This window comes from Babylonia areolata, chromosome 1 (genome assembly GCF_041734735.1).
Source record: "Babylonia areolata isolate BAREFJ2019XMU chromosome 1, ASM4173473v1, whole genome shotgun sequence".
In the NCBI taxonomy this organism is placed as follows: Eukaryota; Metazoa; Mollusca; class Gastropoda; order Neogastropoda; family Buccinidae; genus Babylonia; species Babylonia areolata.
In genome coordinates this window covers 39,153,500-39,171,085 of record NC_134876.1, presented here as the reverse complement: position 1 = coordinate 39,171,085, position 17,586 = coordinate 39,153,500, and the positions used below count along the sequence as shown (strand labels likewise).

The following is a 17,586-nucleotide window of genomic DNA, read 5'->3' as shown; positions in this document are numbered from 1 at the left end:
CCCACGGGTGGTTACCCCCATTCTACCTGTACTGGGGTGCACCAATGGTGCACGCTGGGTTGCCGGGAGTACCAAGGGCCAACCCCTTGCCCACTCCCCACCGGACCCAACCCAGCACATCTCACAGGGTGACACACACAGCCCCGACAAGTGGGATCGACTTCTTGTCGGTCAGGTCGAGCTCCTCGACCAATATTGCCACTCTGTCCACAAATCGGGCCTCTGTCAACCCACAGGTGACCTCCACGGTCAGGACTGACGGCTGCTGAGGGGCCCTGCTCGGCCCGGGGGAGCCTGCGGTTCCCACCTACCCAGCCCTCGGTCCTACAGGGAGATGAGTGGGTGTTTGTCCCCTCACAGCACTTGTGGGTCCCTTTTGCATCCAGGGACGCCCTCTCTGAGAAGGTGTGGCACCCACCATCCCAAGCACGGTTGGACCTACGGTCCACATGCTCCCCACCCGCTTCAGGCGTCAAGGACATAACAGCGGCGGCCATGGTCCTGGCTCGGGATCATCCCAGCTCATCCCGCTGGGCTGACAACAGCTCACAGGATGCCCCAGTGGGTACATCCACTTGGGATGGCACCCAGCAGGGGATGGACTGCGAACAAGAGTGGGAGCCCCTGTCTTCGGATGAGGACGAACAAGCAGATGAGCACTCTTTGCCCACATCCCAGGGGGACAGTTTGAGCCCGCGCCTCCCTAGGGACCAACCTGAACCAAACTTGGACTTTGCCGAGCTCAAACTGACCCTCCCCAGTAGGGTCACGTATGCTGAATCAGTCCCTCAGGCTACTTTGTTTCCCTTGACCCTCCTTACGCCATGTGACTCTAACTCCAGAACCACAGGGCGACTCAGAGTGCCAGAAATGGTGCAGGAATGGCTTAATAAGCTAGCCCGCACTGTCAGGGGTGCTGCTTCCATCCCTCCTCCAGGCAGGGAGCCCCTCTCTACCCCGGGTGCTTTTTTCCCGGGAAAGTTCCTTAAAGATTCCTCCAAAGGAGGGGTGTGGTCCTGGTACACACAGGACCACCCTGCCTACAGGGAAGCAGAGCCCTCCGCGCAGGAGATGATGTTGGTCTCACAGCGCACCACCTTCCCCACTTCAGCTACCCTATCCTTTAAAACGTTAGCAGAGTGGGAAAAATTGGCCTGCTGCTGCCTCCTCGAGGTTTCCACGGCTTATACCTTCTTCGACGCGTTCCTCCACAGGGCCAATTAGCTGTGGGAACAGCGTCCGGTTAACCAGGACACGGGGTCTCCTTCCTCTGTCCCGCCTGGCCTCTTCACCGACTACAGGTTAAACACTTTTGGCGATAGGGTAGCATCTGGTCTCACAGCAGCTGCAGACACAGCTACCAGCCTTCACTTCAATACTGTGCTAGCGCAGCGTGATGCCATTCTCCGCCTCTCTAACATTCCTGTGGAGGAGAGGGCTGCCCTGCGGTCCATCCCAGCACAGCAGCACTCCCTTTTCGGCCAGTATGCGCCCCATTTTGTCAGCCACAGGGCAGAGACAAACAGGGAGGTGGCCTCATATTTGGCCACACCTCCCAGGGGCTCCAGGGTTCTATGCCATTGAAGAGACCGGCCACCAGGGCCCCTCCATATACCACGCCGCCTAAGTCAAAGCGGCGTGTGCAGAATCAGCGGCAGAGGAATAAACCAGCTTATGTCCGTCCAAGCCGACCGGCCATGCCCAAGGCCAGAAGGCAGCACCCCCAATGACTGGGCCCCGATTCAGCACCACCAGTCGTTCAGCCCCTCCAAGTAGGAAACTTGTCCCGGCATGCACATCAGTGGTGTGCTCTGGGACTCAACGACGGGATTGTATCGGTGCTAGAGTCGGGGTACATGCTGCCTTGGGTGGAGGACCGCCCCCCTCTAAGACCCACTCCTCCTTATGTGCCCAGCTTGACAGAGCAGGAGAGCGTCTTAGAGAAAGAGATATCGCACCTACTCATAGGGGCGATATCTCAGCTGTTGGACCCGGGCCCCGGTTTTTACGGCCGGTTGTTTGTGATTCCAAAGGTCTCGGGAGGGTGGAGACCAGTTTTGGACTTGTCCCCCCTCTACAAATTCCTCCCCAAAATCAAATTCAAGATGGACACACAGGCACAGATTCAGGAGACCATCCAACAAGGCGATTGGGCTACCTCTATTGATTTGAAAGATGCTTATTTTCATATCCTCATCCATTCGGCATCTCGTCAGTACCTGAGGTTCGTGTGAAGGGACAAGGTGTTCCAGTTCCTGGCCCTCCCATTTGGTCTGTCCCTTGCCCCTTTCCTGTTTACCAAGGTGGTGCGGGAATTGGTGTCCATCGTCCACTCGGAATCCATTTGTCTCTGTGTGTACCTGGACGACTGGCTTATCCTGGTCCAGTCGCAGGCCCTGTGCCAGAGTCATACAGCCAGACTTCTAGACTTTTGCTCCCAACTGGGCTTCCTCATGAACCAGGAGAAATGCGATCTGTCCCCAAGTCAGTCCTTCGACTTCTTAGGGATGAGATTCGACACGCGGTTCATGATAGTCTCTCCGACGCCAGATCGCTGGGACCGTCTGGCAGGCCTCCTCAGCCACTTGCGCCATTCCTCCCAAGCAACAGCGCGGACACTTTCTTCCCTCCTGGGCAAGATGGAGTCCATGGCACCTCTCATTTCCCTGGGCATGGTTCTCAAGCGCCCTCTCCAGAGGGCACTGAGGTTACGCTGGTCCCAGAGCACTCAGCCATGGGATACCCAGATATGTCTGGGCGAGTGGTTCCTCGAGGTGACATCAGAGTGGTTAATCACCCCTCTTCAGACACGGGGTGCCCATAGCCCCACCTACTCTCCAGGTGGCACTCTTCACAGACGCCTCCTCCCTGGGCTGGGGAGCCCACATGGACTCACTCCATGCAGCAGGGACTTGGTCCCTGGAGGAGCGCCTATGCCACATCAATGTTCTGGAACTGGAGGCAGTTCGCAGGGCTCTCCTGGGACGACGGTCGCATGTTATGTGAACAAAGGGGGGGGGGAGCGCACTCGGCAGACCTCTCCCTGCAGACCGAGGCTCTCCTCCGTTGGTGCCACAGCAAGGGCATTGCACTTTCAGCGAGACACTTAGCAGGAAAAGCCAACATCTTGGCAGATGCTCTCAGCAAGTCCAAGAGTGTCATCCGCACAGAGTGGACCCTGGACAAGGACACCCTTCAGGGGGTGTGGGAACGGTGGTTTCGGCCGTTGGTGGACCTTTTTGCCACAAAGTTCAACAAGAGACTTCCCACTTATGTCTCTCCGGTTGCCAACCCAGAAGCGTGGGCAGTGGATGCTCTCTCTCTAGACTGGAGCAGTCTGATTGCCTCTGTGTTTCCTCCCTTTCCAGTTCTGTCCAAGGTGATACGGAAAGACAGATTGGAACGCCCGCAGCTGATCCTCATTGTGCCGAAATGGCCAGCCCAGCCCTGGTTTCCGGACCTTCAGTCCCTGACACATGTTCCACCCCTGGAACTTGAAACCAAATCTCATCTGCTGAGGCAGCCTCGCTCAGGCACTCCTGATTCCAATCCTCAACTACTCCACCTGCACGCATGGCTGCTGTGTGGTTGGAACTGTCAGCATCACCATTGAAGTCTTTGACCCCTCGGTCGGCCTCTGTGTCGGCTGCGCTGACCCAGGGGGGTGCCTCCTCTGACCTCCTCTCCATAGTCACCAGAGCAAGGAGGCAGGGAACAGAGACTTTGTATGACTTTCGCTGGAAGAAATGGTTGCGGTGGGGTACAGCTCAGGGCATTCCTCTTACTAACCCTACGAGCATGCAGCTGGCCAACTTTCTGGCTCACTGCTCCTCGGTTCTCATCCTGTTTGCTAGTTCTGTGTGATGGTACAGGTCTGCCATCTGTACCTCAATCAAACAGCTAGGTGGTCCCGTCTTTGAAGCGGATTTCCTGCTCAGAGAGGTGGCTAGGGGTGCCCCTCTGAAGGAAGCTAGAAACCCCAGAAGAATGCCCCTCTGGGACTTGTTCCTGGTGCTGGATTTCATTCGAAAACAGCCCTTCCAGCCATTGGGGACTATTCCTTTCGACTTGCTCACCCTCAAGACGACTTTCCTTTTGCTGGCCACTGGCCATCGTAGAAGCGAGATTCATGGTCTTAGTGGAATGCCACAAGATCTGGTCTTCCACAGAGATGGTTCCATCACTATTCGTTTCCTTCCAGAGTTTCTGGCTAAGAACCAAGACCCTGAGGTCCCTTCCCCGTCTCTGAGGGTCAGACCTTTGTCTGATATTCTTGCCCAAGATGATGAGGATAGGCATCTCTGCCCTGTTTGGTGTTTCAAATACTATTGGGATAGGTCTCGCCATAGGTGTTCTTCTCAGAGGCGTCTGCTCACCTCCCTCAATGAGAATTACAAGAAAGACATCGCTGCAGGCACCATTTCCCGCTGGGTTTCCCAAGTCATTCGTAGAGCCTACTCTCATGCACACAGGGATATCAGCTGTCTTCATCCCAGAGCACACGAAGTGCGGGACATAGCTACTTTGGCTGCTTTCCAACACTCAGTGCCACCGCAGCATGTCTTGGAGGCAGCCTTCTGGCGGTCTGAGAATCCCTTCATCAACTTCTACCTCAGGAATTTCCGTATGACCAGGGCTGACGGTTCCAAGGGGATTTCCTTTGTCGCGGCTAACACTGCCGTCTCAGTTACAAGGGCTCCCCATATGAACCAGTAGGCGTTGCCCTCCTCCATTTGCTTTAAATTCTGCATCAGTTTGACATGGTACAGTATATGACACCAAAAGGAGAAGTTTGTATTATACTCCATGTTTGGTGTTACATATACTTACCATGTCAAACTCGAATGCCCGCCCGTCCGTCCCCGCGTCTCCGCCGTGGTTCTCATGGGGCATTTCTTCGATGGCCACGGAATGATTCAGTGCTTATAGCTTTTAGAGGCGTTTGATTGGCTGAGAGCGGACCGGGCCAACACTGCTCGTCTTTTCACTGTTAGCCGCGCGAAATTTGGCCAAGCAGAGCAAACCGATAGGCCTAGTTTGCATCAGTCAGTTTGACATGGTAAGTATATGTAACACCAAACATGGAGTATAATACAAACTCCTCCTTTTGATTGATTGATTGATATGGATACTTATATAGCGCCTATCCTCGGTCGGAGACCAAGCTCTAAGCGCTTTACAAACGCGGGGTCATTTGCACAACAGGCTGCCTGTCTGGCAAGAGCTGACTGACGGCTGCCATTGGGCGCTCATCATTCGTTTCCAGTGTCATTCAATCAGATTTCAGGCATGCACATATACACACTCAGACAAACATGCAGCATTTCACATGTATGACGTTTTGTTCATTTACCCCGCCATGTAGGCAACCATACTCTGTTTTTGGAGGTCTGCATGCCGGGTATGTTCTTGTTTTCATAACCCACTGAATGCTGACATGGATTACATGATCTTTAATGCGTGTATTTGATCTTCTGTGTGCGTACATACACAAAGGGGGTTCAGGCACTAGCAGGTCTACACATATGTTGACCTGGGAGATCGGAAAAATCTCCACCCTTTACCCACTAGGTGCCGTCACCGAGATTTGCTGCTTTCACCATATTAATTACAGTCCCTGCCCTTATTCATTTTCTATGTTCTTCTGTGGAAATGATATATTTGTATGGGGTGATTTTTTGGGGGGTCCTTGATGGATTACAGCACAATTTTCATGCTTAATTGTTTTTGAGAAGTGTCTAAAGAAAGAATTTCAATATTACTTCAGTGATAAAGAGAACTGACCATGCCCACAACTGTGTGTCCAGGTGATGAGGATTGTGGACAATGTACGGCCAGACAGACAGACTGTCATGTTCTCTGCAACATTTCCACGTCAGATGGAGGCCTTAGCACGGCGTATTCTCAACAAACCTATTGAAGTGCAAGTGGGTGGGCGCAGCGTGGTGTGCAAAGATGTCACTCAGAATGTGGTAAGTTGCAACATCAGATTTGTTTTACGTTCTACTGAGATTGCTTTTTGTCAGAGAAAGAAACAGTTGCTACAGAAGAAACACCACTTTTTTTTTTTTTAAACAAAGATTTAGAGATAATGGAAAGAGGTAAGTGTTAAAAAGTAACAGGAAATTTGTCAGACATACACATTACAGATTGAGCTTGGGGGGCAAAATATCACACAACGTAAATTACATATCTGCAAGGAATTCTATTTGTCATTCATTGGAATTGAATGTCACTTTGTTATAGAATTTCCGAAGTGTTGAAAATTTTTAATTTGGAAATGTAGTGTTAAAAAAAAAAAAAAGTGTTTGGTGTCATATACTGTACCATGTCAAACTGATGCAAACTAGGCCTATTGGTTTGCTCTGCTTGGCCAAATTTCGCGCTTAGCCAATCAAACACCTCTAAAAGCTATAAGCGCTGAACCATTTCTTTGGCCAAGGCTCTCCATGCCATCTTGTCAGGTTTACGCTCTGTCTCGTCTTACGCTTTTTTTTTTGGCTATTAAGCGTATTCATTTGGCCTTATTTTGCTGCATGCGGCTTGTGTTTATTGTATTCTTACATTCTGTGTACTCGATTCGACTTGGCCCCCTCGATTCGTTCATTTTAAAAAAAAAAGTGTTTGGTCTGTAGGGAAAAGACTTCTGGCTTACATACATAAGTTTGGCATTTTATATGTTGAATGATGTTGAAATCTTCCATGCTCCAGCAGGAGTTTTAGGATTTTGAAAGCATGAAACTGGTTGCAGATTGTGATTGAGGAAGACAAAAAGCTGTTCAAGCTGTTAGAGTTACTGGGCATCTACCAAGAGCAAGGAAGTACGTTGGTGTTTGTGGACAAGCAGGAGAATGCTGATGAGCTCATGAAGCAGCTCATGAAACACGCCTACCCCTGCATGGCTCTTCATGGGGGCATTGACCAGTATGACAGAGATTCCACTATCCTGGACTTCAAAAATGGAGTGTTCAAAGTCATGGTGAGTTTGTCTTTATGAACTGTTTTGCATGCTAGATTTTTTCTTGGTGGATGTGAAGCAGTTGAATAGAAATACATTTTGTGTATGTATTGCAATTTATGTTACTGATGTGAATTTTGTTGTTGTTGAGAAGTTATGTTTTTCCTGTGTATGAGATATTGTGTGAATCTGGTCTCATGGACCATTTCCTTCTGTCCCTTGACTGAAATTGTGAGCGAGTGTTTTTTTTTTCCTGCTGAACAGTAAAGATGATAATCAAGGTATCTATTCAGTAAAGAAAGAAAGGAGTTTTTTTGGGTTTTTTTACAATTGTTTACAGTTAATATCACTGAAAGAAAATCAGATAGATCTTGGCTTGCTGTAAGTGTAAGAGATCATTGTCACAAAATCCAGTCCATCTCCCCATAAATATGGTCTGTATCATATTTGCGTTGCCTCATTCAAGAATGAATGATAAGAATACATGTACCTAGCTGCCAACCATTTTGAATTTTCCGGAATTTTTACAGAATTCCAGTCCTGAATACGAAATTACACTTTGACTACATATACTTAACTGTGACCCACTAGTGCAGACTCTGGCAGGGGTCTAATTCCTGTCCTGTGCAAACTACAACCCGCTTATGCAGAGAAAACAAAAATAGCTACGCAGATAACCTCCTGTAAGTAGGTTACCTCCCCTTTGCATCCCTGACTACCACCCTCTTTTTCCAGCAACCATCTTGACTCCTGCTTCTGTGCTCTGCATACTATATGTTAGATAAACATAATTTTAGGAAGAAAATTTCCTTTTTCTGCATTTTTTCCTGTATTACAAAATTTGGGGGAAAACAAATCCCTCAATTAATGAGAATCTTAACCTGCACGCTGGTTCCATACATCGATCCATGTTTTTCAACCGGCAAGACAAGGAGTGGCACCAGTTTTTTCATTAAAAATCATGTCAACTTGTTGGTAAAAGTCTTGGCATCGCAGGCAGCAATTCAGTGGAAAAAAATGAGCATATCAGACAGTTGTGTCATGGACCACGACTTTTGCCACCCTACTGCTGTGTCTGAGGATAAAATTGCAACAAACTAACGCAGCATTCTTGGCTTATTCCATTTGGAAAATCAAAGTTCATCTGTGTTGATCCAATGAACTCTTGTGCCAAACATTATACATTACTTAGATCTCAGAGTAAAATTGGTCGTTTTGATCAAATCAAGATGATTCTTATCATCACGAGTGTGTTTTAAAGAAAATAAGTGTGTGTGTTTGTGTGTGTGCGTGTGTGTGTGCACTATGCTTTTCACAGCTGACCTAATTTTGACCGGGAAAACACAATAGAGACACAAATGCGCATACTCGCACTACGCGCTATGCGAGTGAGTGCGTGCACACATACGCACACACACACACAGAGTATGATCACACTCTGTCAAGCTCCAACATTATGCAGCTTTGTAGCAGTTGGCATAACAGCTGCTGCTGCTGAAATACACTTCATGCCTACAGTATTTAGATTTAGAATCTACATCTGAAACACCAAAGATTCATTCACATGACTTGCATAGAATAAGTTTTGCTAACAGTGTGTGTTTGTGTGTGCACAGTATCAGTAGCTTAAGGAGGCATCACTGCGTTCGCACAAATCCATATTCCCTACACCACATCTGCCAAGCAGATGTCTGACCAGCAGCATAACCCAACACACTTAGTCAGGCCTTGAGAAAAAAAAAGAAGTAAATGAATATTGAAAAAGAAAAAAAAAAGGGGGGAAAAAAGAAAAAAAGGACAATAATGAAAATAAATAATAAATAAGCAAATAAATGTAAAACACACACACACACACACACACACACACACACACACACACACAACACACACACACACACATGCATAAATAACAGATATGCAACAAATATGCTGTTTCAAAGATATGAAAGCACAAACAAATACACATAAATGTACATGAGCACCCACCCCTCTCTCCTCCCTCCACACCATCTCCCAAATTATCCTGCACCCCACCCCTGCTCCCCACACTCATTCCTAGGCTACGTATCGCAGCTTCCACAGCACACACACACACACACACACACACACACACACACACACACACACACACACACACACACACACACACATATACACACACACATACACACACACACACACACACACACACACACACACATTCACTCACTCACTTATACAAGCACACACACATACGCCCATCCTCCCCCCACCCTCCCTTCTTAACTGTATGTCCCGGGCAGTATGACCATGTAAGTTTTTGAATCTGAAAGTTGCGTATTGCCTCATGCCATAGGTTTGTGTATTCATAGGTTGAAGGAAGGAAGGGGAGAGGTGGGCAGCGGTGAAGTCAAAGTGAAAGAAATTACTAAATCAGTCTTGCTCTCTTTCTCTCTTTCACACTTGACTGTCACTTCTCTCTCTTTTGCATGCATGCTGTCTCTCGCATACTCATGCACACATACAGACACACAGACACAGACACACACACACACACACACACACACACACACACACACACACATGCAGATCTCACACATGTAAATGGATCTTATCACTTCCCTACTCTCTCCCTTTTACACACACGCACACACACACTCACAAAAACACACACACACACACACATGCAGATCTATGCATCTCACGCATGTTATCGGACCTCATCACTCCTTGCCTATCTCTCCCTTTTACACACACACACACACACAATAAAAATAAAGACACACACAGAGGGGCAGCACATACTTGCACACTCGTGCAGATCTATCCATCTCACTCACACATGTAATCAGGCCTTATATCTCCTCCCCCACCCATACTCTTTTTTACACACACACACACACACACACACACAAACACACACGCTCACACTTGGAGGGACATACACAAACACTCATGCACACACATGCAGATCTAACCATTTCACTGACACAAGTAATCAGGCCTTATCTCTTCTCCCCTACCCACTCTCTCTTTTTTGTTTTACTTAAGCGCGCGCGCGCGCGCACACACACACACACACACACAGAGGAACACTTACTTCTCACACACGTACACACACAAACACATGTGCATGAACGCATGTGCTCACACACACTCCTACCATCCTATTTTCGGGAGAGATTCACAACAGAGACATTTTTTTTACGAGTTCAGTTTCCAGCAGTCACTTTCTTAATACAGATAAAGTAAGCATAATATATTTCTTTCTATCAAGTTCTTGACCATAAAAAGACAGGGTAAAATTTTGAGAACTGTGATGTTCCCAAGGCTGATTTTTATAGGACAAAAAGCAAAAATGCTTCACTTGAGGAAGAATCTGATTTTTGTTCTCCCATGGCCCCACAGAGACATTAATGATCCTCAGCGGCTCGAGTGCCAATGGGACCATGTCACAACAGTAACCTAAGAGACAGTTTGTTGTAGAAAGGCAAGGAAGTGACCTTAGCTTCTTTGAACAAGTGAATGTTTAGATACAATAGAAATACTTTAAATTGTACAAATTTTGAATTGTACAATGAAAGAAAGAAAGGAGAGGAAAAAAAAGTATTCAGAATTTCAAAAGAAAGTTGCTGTTTTGCTTTGTTTGTGGTAACTTAGATACTGAAAACATTCCTCACAATTTCAAAACTATTCCTCCCTGTTCCTGAAAATGTTACTCTCAAGTCTGTTCTGGGGTTTGAGAAAAATGCTTTAGGTTTGTTTTGTGTCTGGTGTTTTCTTTTCAAGAGATGAGGAGATTGCTTGTTTTAATATGGTGAATTGTTCAGCTTCAGTGGGTTGTGCCCCATCACCCCTTCTATCTCAGGAAGGGGGCACTGCCCCCCTTCTGCACCCACGCCCCATCAGGATTCCTTATTTTGATTCTTGAAAATTCACAGCCTTCAATGTCCTTCTAGAAAAAGAAAACTTCTTTGAGAATGGGCAGATAAGAGTGAACCTTAGGTGATTCCAAGAAAACAGCATTGGCAATGGATGTGATGCGAAATCAGCAGCTGTAGACTAAATTGTAATGCTTGCTCTGAACTACATTAAAAACCAGGATTCCTGAAAGTTTGATTGCAGTAAATATGCAACCTGAAATTTATATTGTTCTTAATCAGTTGATGAATGGAATAAGTATGACATGATGTAAATTGAGGTATGGTAATCAAAATGATTTTCATTTTGATAGTGTTTTTTAATGTATGTGCACATACTTGTATTTTTTTTTTGTATAAGTGTATGAGATAATTTGTTTGTTGCTTGTGCATGCTCAATGTTTATAAAAACAACAATAACTTTTTCCTGTTTAGGTTGCAACTTCTGTAGCAGCCCGGGGTCTTGATGTCAAACATCTAATTCTGGTGGTGAATTACGACTGTCCTAACCACTATGAGGACTATGTCCATAGATGTGGGTAAGTTGGATTATATCCATAATCCTGTGTTACTGGTTTTGTGAGTACCATTCTCACATTTTTGATAAACAATTGAAATAACAATGATTATGTAATAATGTAAGGCTGAATGTATAAACTTATATAATTTTCAGTCTGTATGGTGCTTTTGATGTGTACTAGGAAATCCCAACCTGTTTTTTTATGATAATTTTATCAGTTAATAAGGGGCTCTCATATATTTGGCTAGGGGGTCAAGGTCAAGGCAAAAAACAACATGACTAACAACAGAAAAAACAACAATAGTTTTATAGATATTATTATCAACACTTTTCTTTGCTGTTGATTCAAAGAACATTTGTGAAGCAGTTAACAACCTTATCTCTGTGAATAATGTAATCTGTCAACTGCAGACGGACAGGGCGAGCTGGAAACAAGGGGTACGCTTACACCTTCATCACCCCAGAACAGGAGCGCTATGCAGGGGAAATCATTCGGGCCTTGGAACTGTCAGAGGCTGCGACACCAGCAGATTTAGCCAAGCTGTGGAATGACTACAAAGAAAAAGCTAAAGCTGTAAGTGGGTTATATGGAATTCTACCGTTGCTTACTATTCTAAAGCACCTGATTAATGTTGGGTATTTATATGGAAGAAAGCACAGCCCTGTCAGTGTTGGCAGGTTCATGGTTACCATCTTGGGAAGCATGTGTTTGCCGTCTCCAGTTCAGGGGAGGTGCTTACTCAGTCTGTATATTTGTTGAATCAGTGGAGGCATTACTGAACGTCAAGAAAATGATTATGCAGCAATACAGGGGATTTTCTGTTGTGTGGGTTCTGGCTGCCCAAGAAAGACTCCTATGTTCTGCTGGTCTGTGACAGAAGCCTGGGTGTGGCAGTATATTGGGGATTTGGGATGAGAGGCATGGCAGTAATGGCACCAAAAGGACTTGGATGGGGGTGGAGTGAAAAAAAGAAGAAAAAAAGAGATGGCTTTATAGTGGATTCATTATCACTTGTGATTTTTTGAGAAGGCTGGCGTAAGTGGCAGTGTGTTTTTTTATTTCTTAGATTTTTTTCTGTTTTGGGGGTGTTTTTTTTTGCCTGTGTTACTTTGCTGGTTGGTTACATGTACAGGAGTTTTGGATTGTTTCAAAATCAGTTGTTTTGCTTTCTGTATCCGTGACATTTTATTTTTTAATGACAAATTGTACATACATAGCTGGCAAAAACTATGTGGATGCCTTTTACAGGAGGGCCGTACAATCAAGTCATCAAGTGGTTTCAAAGGCAAAGGTTTCAAGTTTGATGAAATGGAGGCTCAGCTGGCTGATGACCGAAAGAAGCTTCAGAAAGCAGCACTGGGTCTGCATGATTCAGACGATGAAGATGCTGGCATGGATGTGAGTTGACAAATTAGTTGTGGTGGTGGTAGAAGGCATGGAGTGATGTGTGCAGGACTTGCTTCAGGTATTGCCATGACACCTAAAAACAAACAAAAGAAAGAACATATGTATGTTTCTGTTGGACAACAGTTTTAGCAGCTTTCTTGATAGTTCAGTATTGCCCAGCTTAAAAAAATTTTGTTGTTGTACCTATTTCCAAATGATATGCTTTTTATGAGACTTAATAAACTTTTCTGACAGTTCAGTATTTTGTTAGTTTTTTTAAAATAATTTTTATAGATTTTATTATTATTTGGATTTGTTAATGTGTAATCAGATTTTTAGTACCAGTCATGAATATATATGTAGACACTTCAATTTCTTTTCTTTTTTAAACATATAAATAGAGATCTATTGTATTAAAAATATTATTTTGGGAGACAAATGTTAGTGGTTAGGACAAAAGAAAACATCACTGATTTGTGAGGAAAGGTGCAATTTGGGTGCAGCTTAATTTACATTTTGATTTTTTTGTTTTAACCCTAGGACTGATAACTGACACCTTGAAACACTGTTGCTGCCATTGGTATAATATGTAGATCCTCCATAGATTGAGACTGATCTGTGCTTATTTGTTGAATACTATATATAGAAACTTTGTTAAAAGAATCAGTCAGACTTCTTATCTGAAGAAATGTAGACATGTTTAACAAGAATCAAATAGGCAGACAAGACATCACATGGATGGATCCAGGTCAGAAATGAGATGCTAATGAATTACTATGAGGAACTTTAGCTCTGAAGAGTAAGGAGGTAGGTGCATCAAACCAGATCATAGAACAGGTATGGTTATAACAGCTCATAAATGTGGAAGAAGGAAATGAACCTGTATGCTTGGATGTATTCATTGTCTTGTCACATGATAATCATATCTGAATTACATGTATACAAATGTCACTATATCAGTATATGTGTTTATGTTTCCTGTTGAGCAGATTGAGCAGAAGATTGAGGACATGTTTGCCAGTCGGAAGCGGGTGACGGAAGTTGCCAAACAGCCTGTCTCAGGCCAGGGGCTGCTCCCCAACCCCATCATGCCCACCCCCTCAGGACTGCCGCCTCAGATGATGCCAGGCCTCCTGGGACCTATTCCACCTCTCAACTTTGGGCCCATACCAGCAGGGATGCCTCAGATGGGGGGCAAGCTGGAACTGGCCAGGAGGCTGGCTGCCAAGATCCACATGCAGAGGAACCTGGGGCCGGAAGCACAGGTAACTGCCTGGTCTCACTGTCTTTTTCTTGCTGTCCCATTTTCCAGAGCACAGGTAACTTCTAACAGTATCTTCTTTTATACTGTTTCATTTTCCAAAGCACAGGAGGTGACCGTTACGTCTCAGTATCTCCTTTCACACCATTTCATTTTCCAAAGCACAAGAGTGTCTGGTGGAACAGGATAAGAATAGCTGAAGTTGAAATCAACTCTGCTTGATTGTGTTAGGTGTAAATTAACCTTGGTTGTTAGAAATTTTATATTTATTATGGTTTTGAGAAAGGAAACATAATTTGTTGTCAAGATGTTGCAGTTTGTATATGTATACATGGAGGTAGAGGAATGTAACTGTTGTATTGATATTGTTATGGAGATAGTTGAATGAAGAGACATTGTGGTGATGTTGGAGTGTGTGATTTTGCACAGCTAAGTTTGTTTTGTTTATCAGACATAAGAGAATGAAGAGCTATTGCAGTGGAAATGATACTGAAAGCCTATTACACTGATATATGATAGTTAAAAAGTAGAGCAAAAGGAATTAGTTTTATTGAAATCCGCATTTAAAACAGTTGTTTCCTGGATCACTTTCACTGTGTACTGTTTCAGATTCTCAGTTGTACTGTGTACTTTTTCATAGAACCTGCTGCACACATGTCTATGTTCCACAGCCTTTTGTTAAATTACCTGAATGTTGGCTGGGCTGTGAACACTATTGATAGATGTCTGATTGAAGGTGTTGATTGTTTTTCAGGACATTACACAACAGGCAGCCGCTGCTATCATGAAAGGAGGGAACATTGTTGCACCTCAAGTTGCTGTAAGATTTTGATTTCTTACTCTGTGTGACAGCATGTCTGTCTTTCTGCCTCTCTCTGCCTCCTGCTCCTCTCTCCCCCCCACCCCGGCCCCCCCTACCTCCCCTCCTGATTGTCTTGTCTTGATTGAATGTGATACGCAGTAAGACGAGTTAGAATGAACTTAAAATGAACTTAAAATTGGTAGTAGAAAGACTCGAATAATATCAGCAAATGCTCACTTCTTACATGTACATACATGATGGTTTTTGATTGATTGATTGATATGGATATTTATATAGCGCTGTCCTTGGTCGGAGACCAAGCTCAAAGCACTTTACAAACATGGTGGTCATTTGCACAACAGGCTGCATACCTGGGTAGAGCTGACTGACAGCTGCCACTGGGCGCTCATCATTCATTTCCTGTGTCATTCAGTGAGATTTCAGGATCGCACACATACACACTCAGACAAACATGTAACATTTTATGTGTGTGACCGTTTTGTTTATTTACCCCGCCATGTAGGCAGCCATACTCTGTTTTCGGGGGTGTGCATTCTGGGTATGTTCTTGTTTCCATAACCTGCCAAACGCTGACATGGATTACATGATCTTTAACATGTGTATTTGATCTTCTGCGTGTGTATACACAAGAAGGGGGTTCAGGCACTAGCAGGTCTGCACAGATGCTGACATGGGAGATTGGAAAAATCTCCACCCTTTACCCACTGGTCGACGTCACCGAGATTTGAACCCGGGACCCTCAGATTGAAAGTCCGATGCTTCAACCAGTCGGGTGTTGCGCACGTCACATTATAAAGAATTTTCGTGGATGGGCATACATATGGCACCATTCAGCAGAAAACTAGCATGTGGGTGAACAAAGCAAGACTGATTTCATATGCGGCAGTTACTAGCTCCAACATACGTTTTTGCATGCTGAGCAGGCAACAGTCAGAGATGAGGCTGTTTGCAGAACTGATTATCAAGATAAATCTGTATGTTATTAGTACTGGTGATCTGATAACCAGGACATACAAAAGTGTGACAGTGAGTAGTGGGGAAGGGCACATACCACAGTGAAAGTTCAGCATGAGAGTCCAGGGTACATTATATACAACTTCAGTTAGAGTAGAGTATGTTGAGTACAGAATTAGTTGTTAAAAGTACACAGACTAATACTTTAGCATAGATTTTAGGGGAGGTAGGTCTGGTGAAACAACCAAGGGAAGGGGTCACTAAAAGAAAAAACAACAAAAGAACACACAGCAAAATGGATTTTTGTGTGTGTGTGTGTCTTGGAAGTATGACTGTATGATGTTGATATCTTGTGTGATAAACAAACATGAACCAAGGACAAAATCTTCTGTCTTTCCCATTTTCCTCTCCCCCTTCCCCCAACCATCCTCCTTTCATTCACTTTCTTTGGTTTTCTCTCATCTGGCAGTAGAAGATTGTCGAACTAGCATTTTACTCTGCAGATTTTTTTTTTCCAGTCCAAGACAATAGCAGAGCAGAAAGCAGAGAAGATCAATGCCAAGCTGGGCTATCGTCCAATAGAGGAGATTGAAGAACAGCCTGCTGAAACCCCAGCAGAGACCTTCAAGCGCTATGAGGAAGAGCTGGACATCAATGACTTTCCCCAGACTGCCAGATGGAAAGTCACATCCAGGGTAAGTTATACAGTCATGTTTGTGGATTGTTTTACTGTAAAAGTCTGCAAGGGAGTGTTTGTCATGAATTATTGGATCTATTGTATTGCAAATGCTTATAACAAAATCATTTGATTAGGTTCTGTATAAAAAAAAAACTTAATAAAAAAAAAAGATATCATCATTATAATTAACATGAATTGCATTTATTAAACCATGTGAAAATCACTTACCTTACTTTTTGGCTAATTTGGTGTTACTTTTTTTACTCAGATCTGACCCCTGCGTCTTATCGGCTGTATGCACCCTGTCTGTCTAAAAACTAAATTCTGACCACCAGTTGGTTCCATCAGTCACAACAAACTCAATGTATGACAAGATCATTGATGAAAAAATGCACATGATCATGCTGAACAGCAACACTTCAGTCTTGCACAGTTTGATTTGGCACCATTCATGTTTGATATCGTATCACATTGAAACTAATCACACATTACATTAAATTTGAAGTGAACAGCATCGCAGTTCACCCTTAAACTATGAAAAAAAGAGCAGTGTCTGAGTTGGGGATAATTCTATGGTGCAAAAGTTGAGAACTTAGAAGTGAACTAATTGTTTTTTGAAAGCAGAATGTGGAATGAAAGCAGGGCTAGCAGACTGGATTCTGATGAACAGGTTAATGAAGAGAGATTGTACAACAGAAAGAAAAAGGAGCAGCATATAACAGAGCAGACAGAAGGAGTAACCGAGCCAAGTCAACAAGCAGACGAAAACAGTTTGGATTCTGATCTAGTCCGAAGATAGGTCACTACTTGCAGAACAACATCCACTGTTAGCAGAACCATAATGGAGGACTTTTCACTTTTTAGTAGATGCAGCTTATCAGATGTTTGCGCATTATACATGTTCAAAATAACTTTTTTGTTTAAAATCAGGGGTCTGCACCTTATGCGCTGCAGCACCATGTAGGCTGAAAAGTAGGGGGTATATTGCATTTTGAATGTGAAGTGTGTCTCTTTTAAGTCAATTTGCTGAGTACTTGACTGTGGGAGTTGGTGGTGGTGTTTGGTTTTCCCCTCCAATTATTCTGCTGCAAATCTACCATTTCCA

The 17,586-nt window shown here is 44.5% G+C and overlaps 1 protein-coding gene across 1 annotated transcript in view; it reads left to right on the top strand.

Moving 5' to 3' along the window:
* The window catches only part of LOC143282768 (putative ATP-dependent RNA helicase DDX46), a 69,727-nt gene that overhangs the window by 43,043 nt on the left and 9,098 nt on the right, over window positions 1-17,586 (top strand). The window contains exons 13-20 of the mRNA XM_076588531.1: window positions 5,808-5,972; window positions 6,752-6,979; window positions 11,293-11,396; window positions 11,789-11,951; window positions 12,627-12,776; window positions 13,754-14,029; window positions 14,780-14,845; window positions 16,321-16,497. Coding sequence (XP_076444646.1) covers window positions 5,808-5,972; window positions 6,752-6,979; window positions 11,293-11,396; window positions 11,789-11,951; window positions 12,627-12,776; window positions 13,754-14,029; window positions 14,780-14,845; window positions 16,321-16,497 — 1,329 coding nt within the window. The remainder of the gene's footprint in view (window positions 1-5,807; window positions 5,973-6,751; window positions 6,980-11,292; window positions 11,397-11,788; window positions 11,952-12,626; window positions 12,777-13,753; window positions 14,030-14,779; window positions 14,846-16,320; window positions 16,498-17,586) is intronic.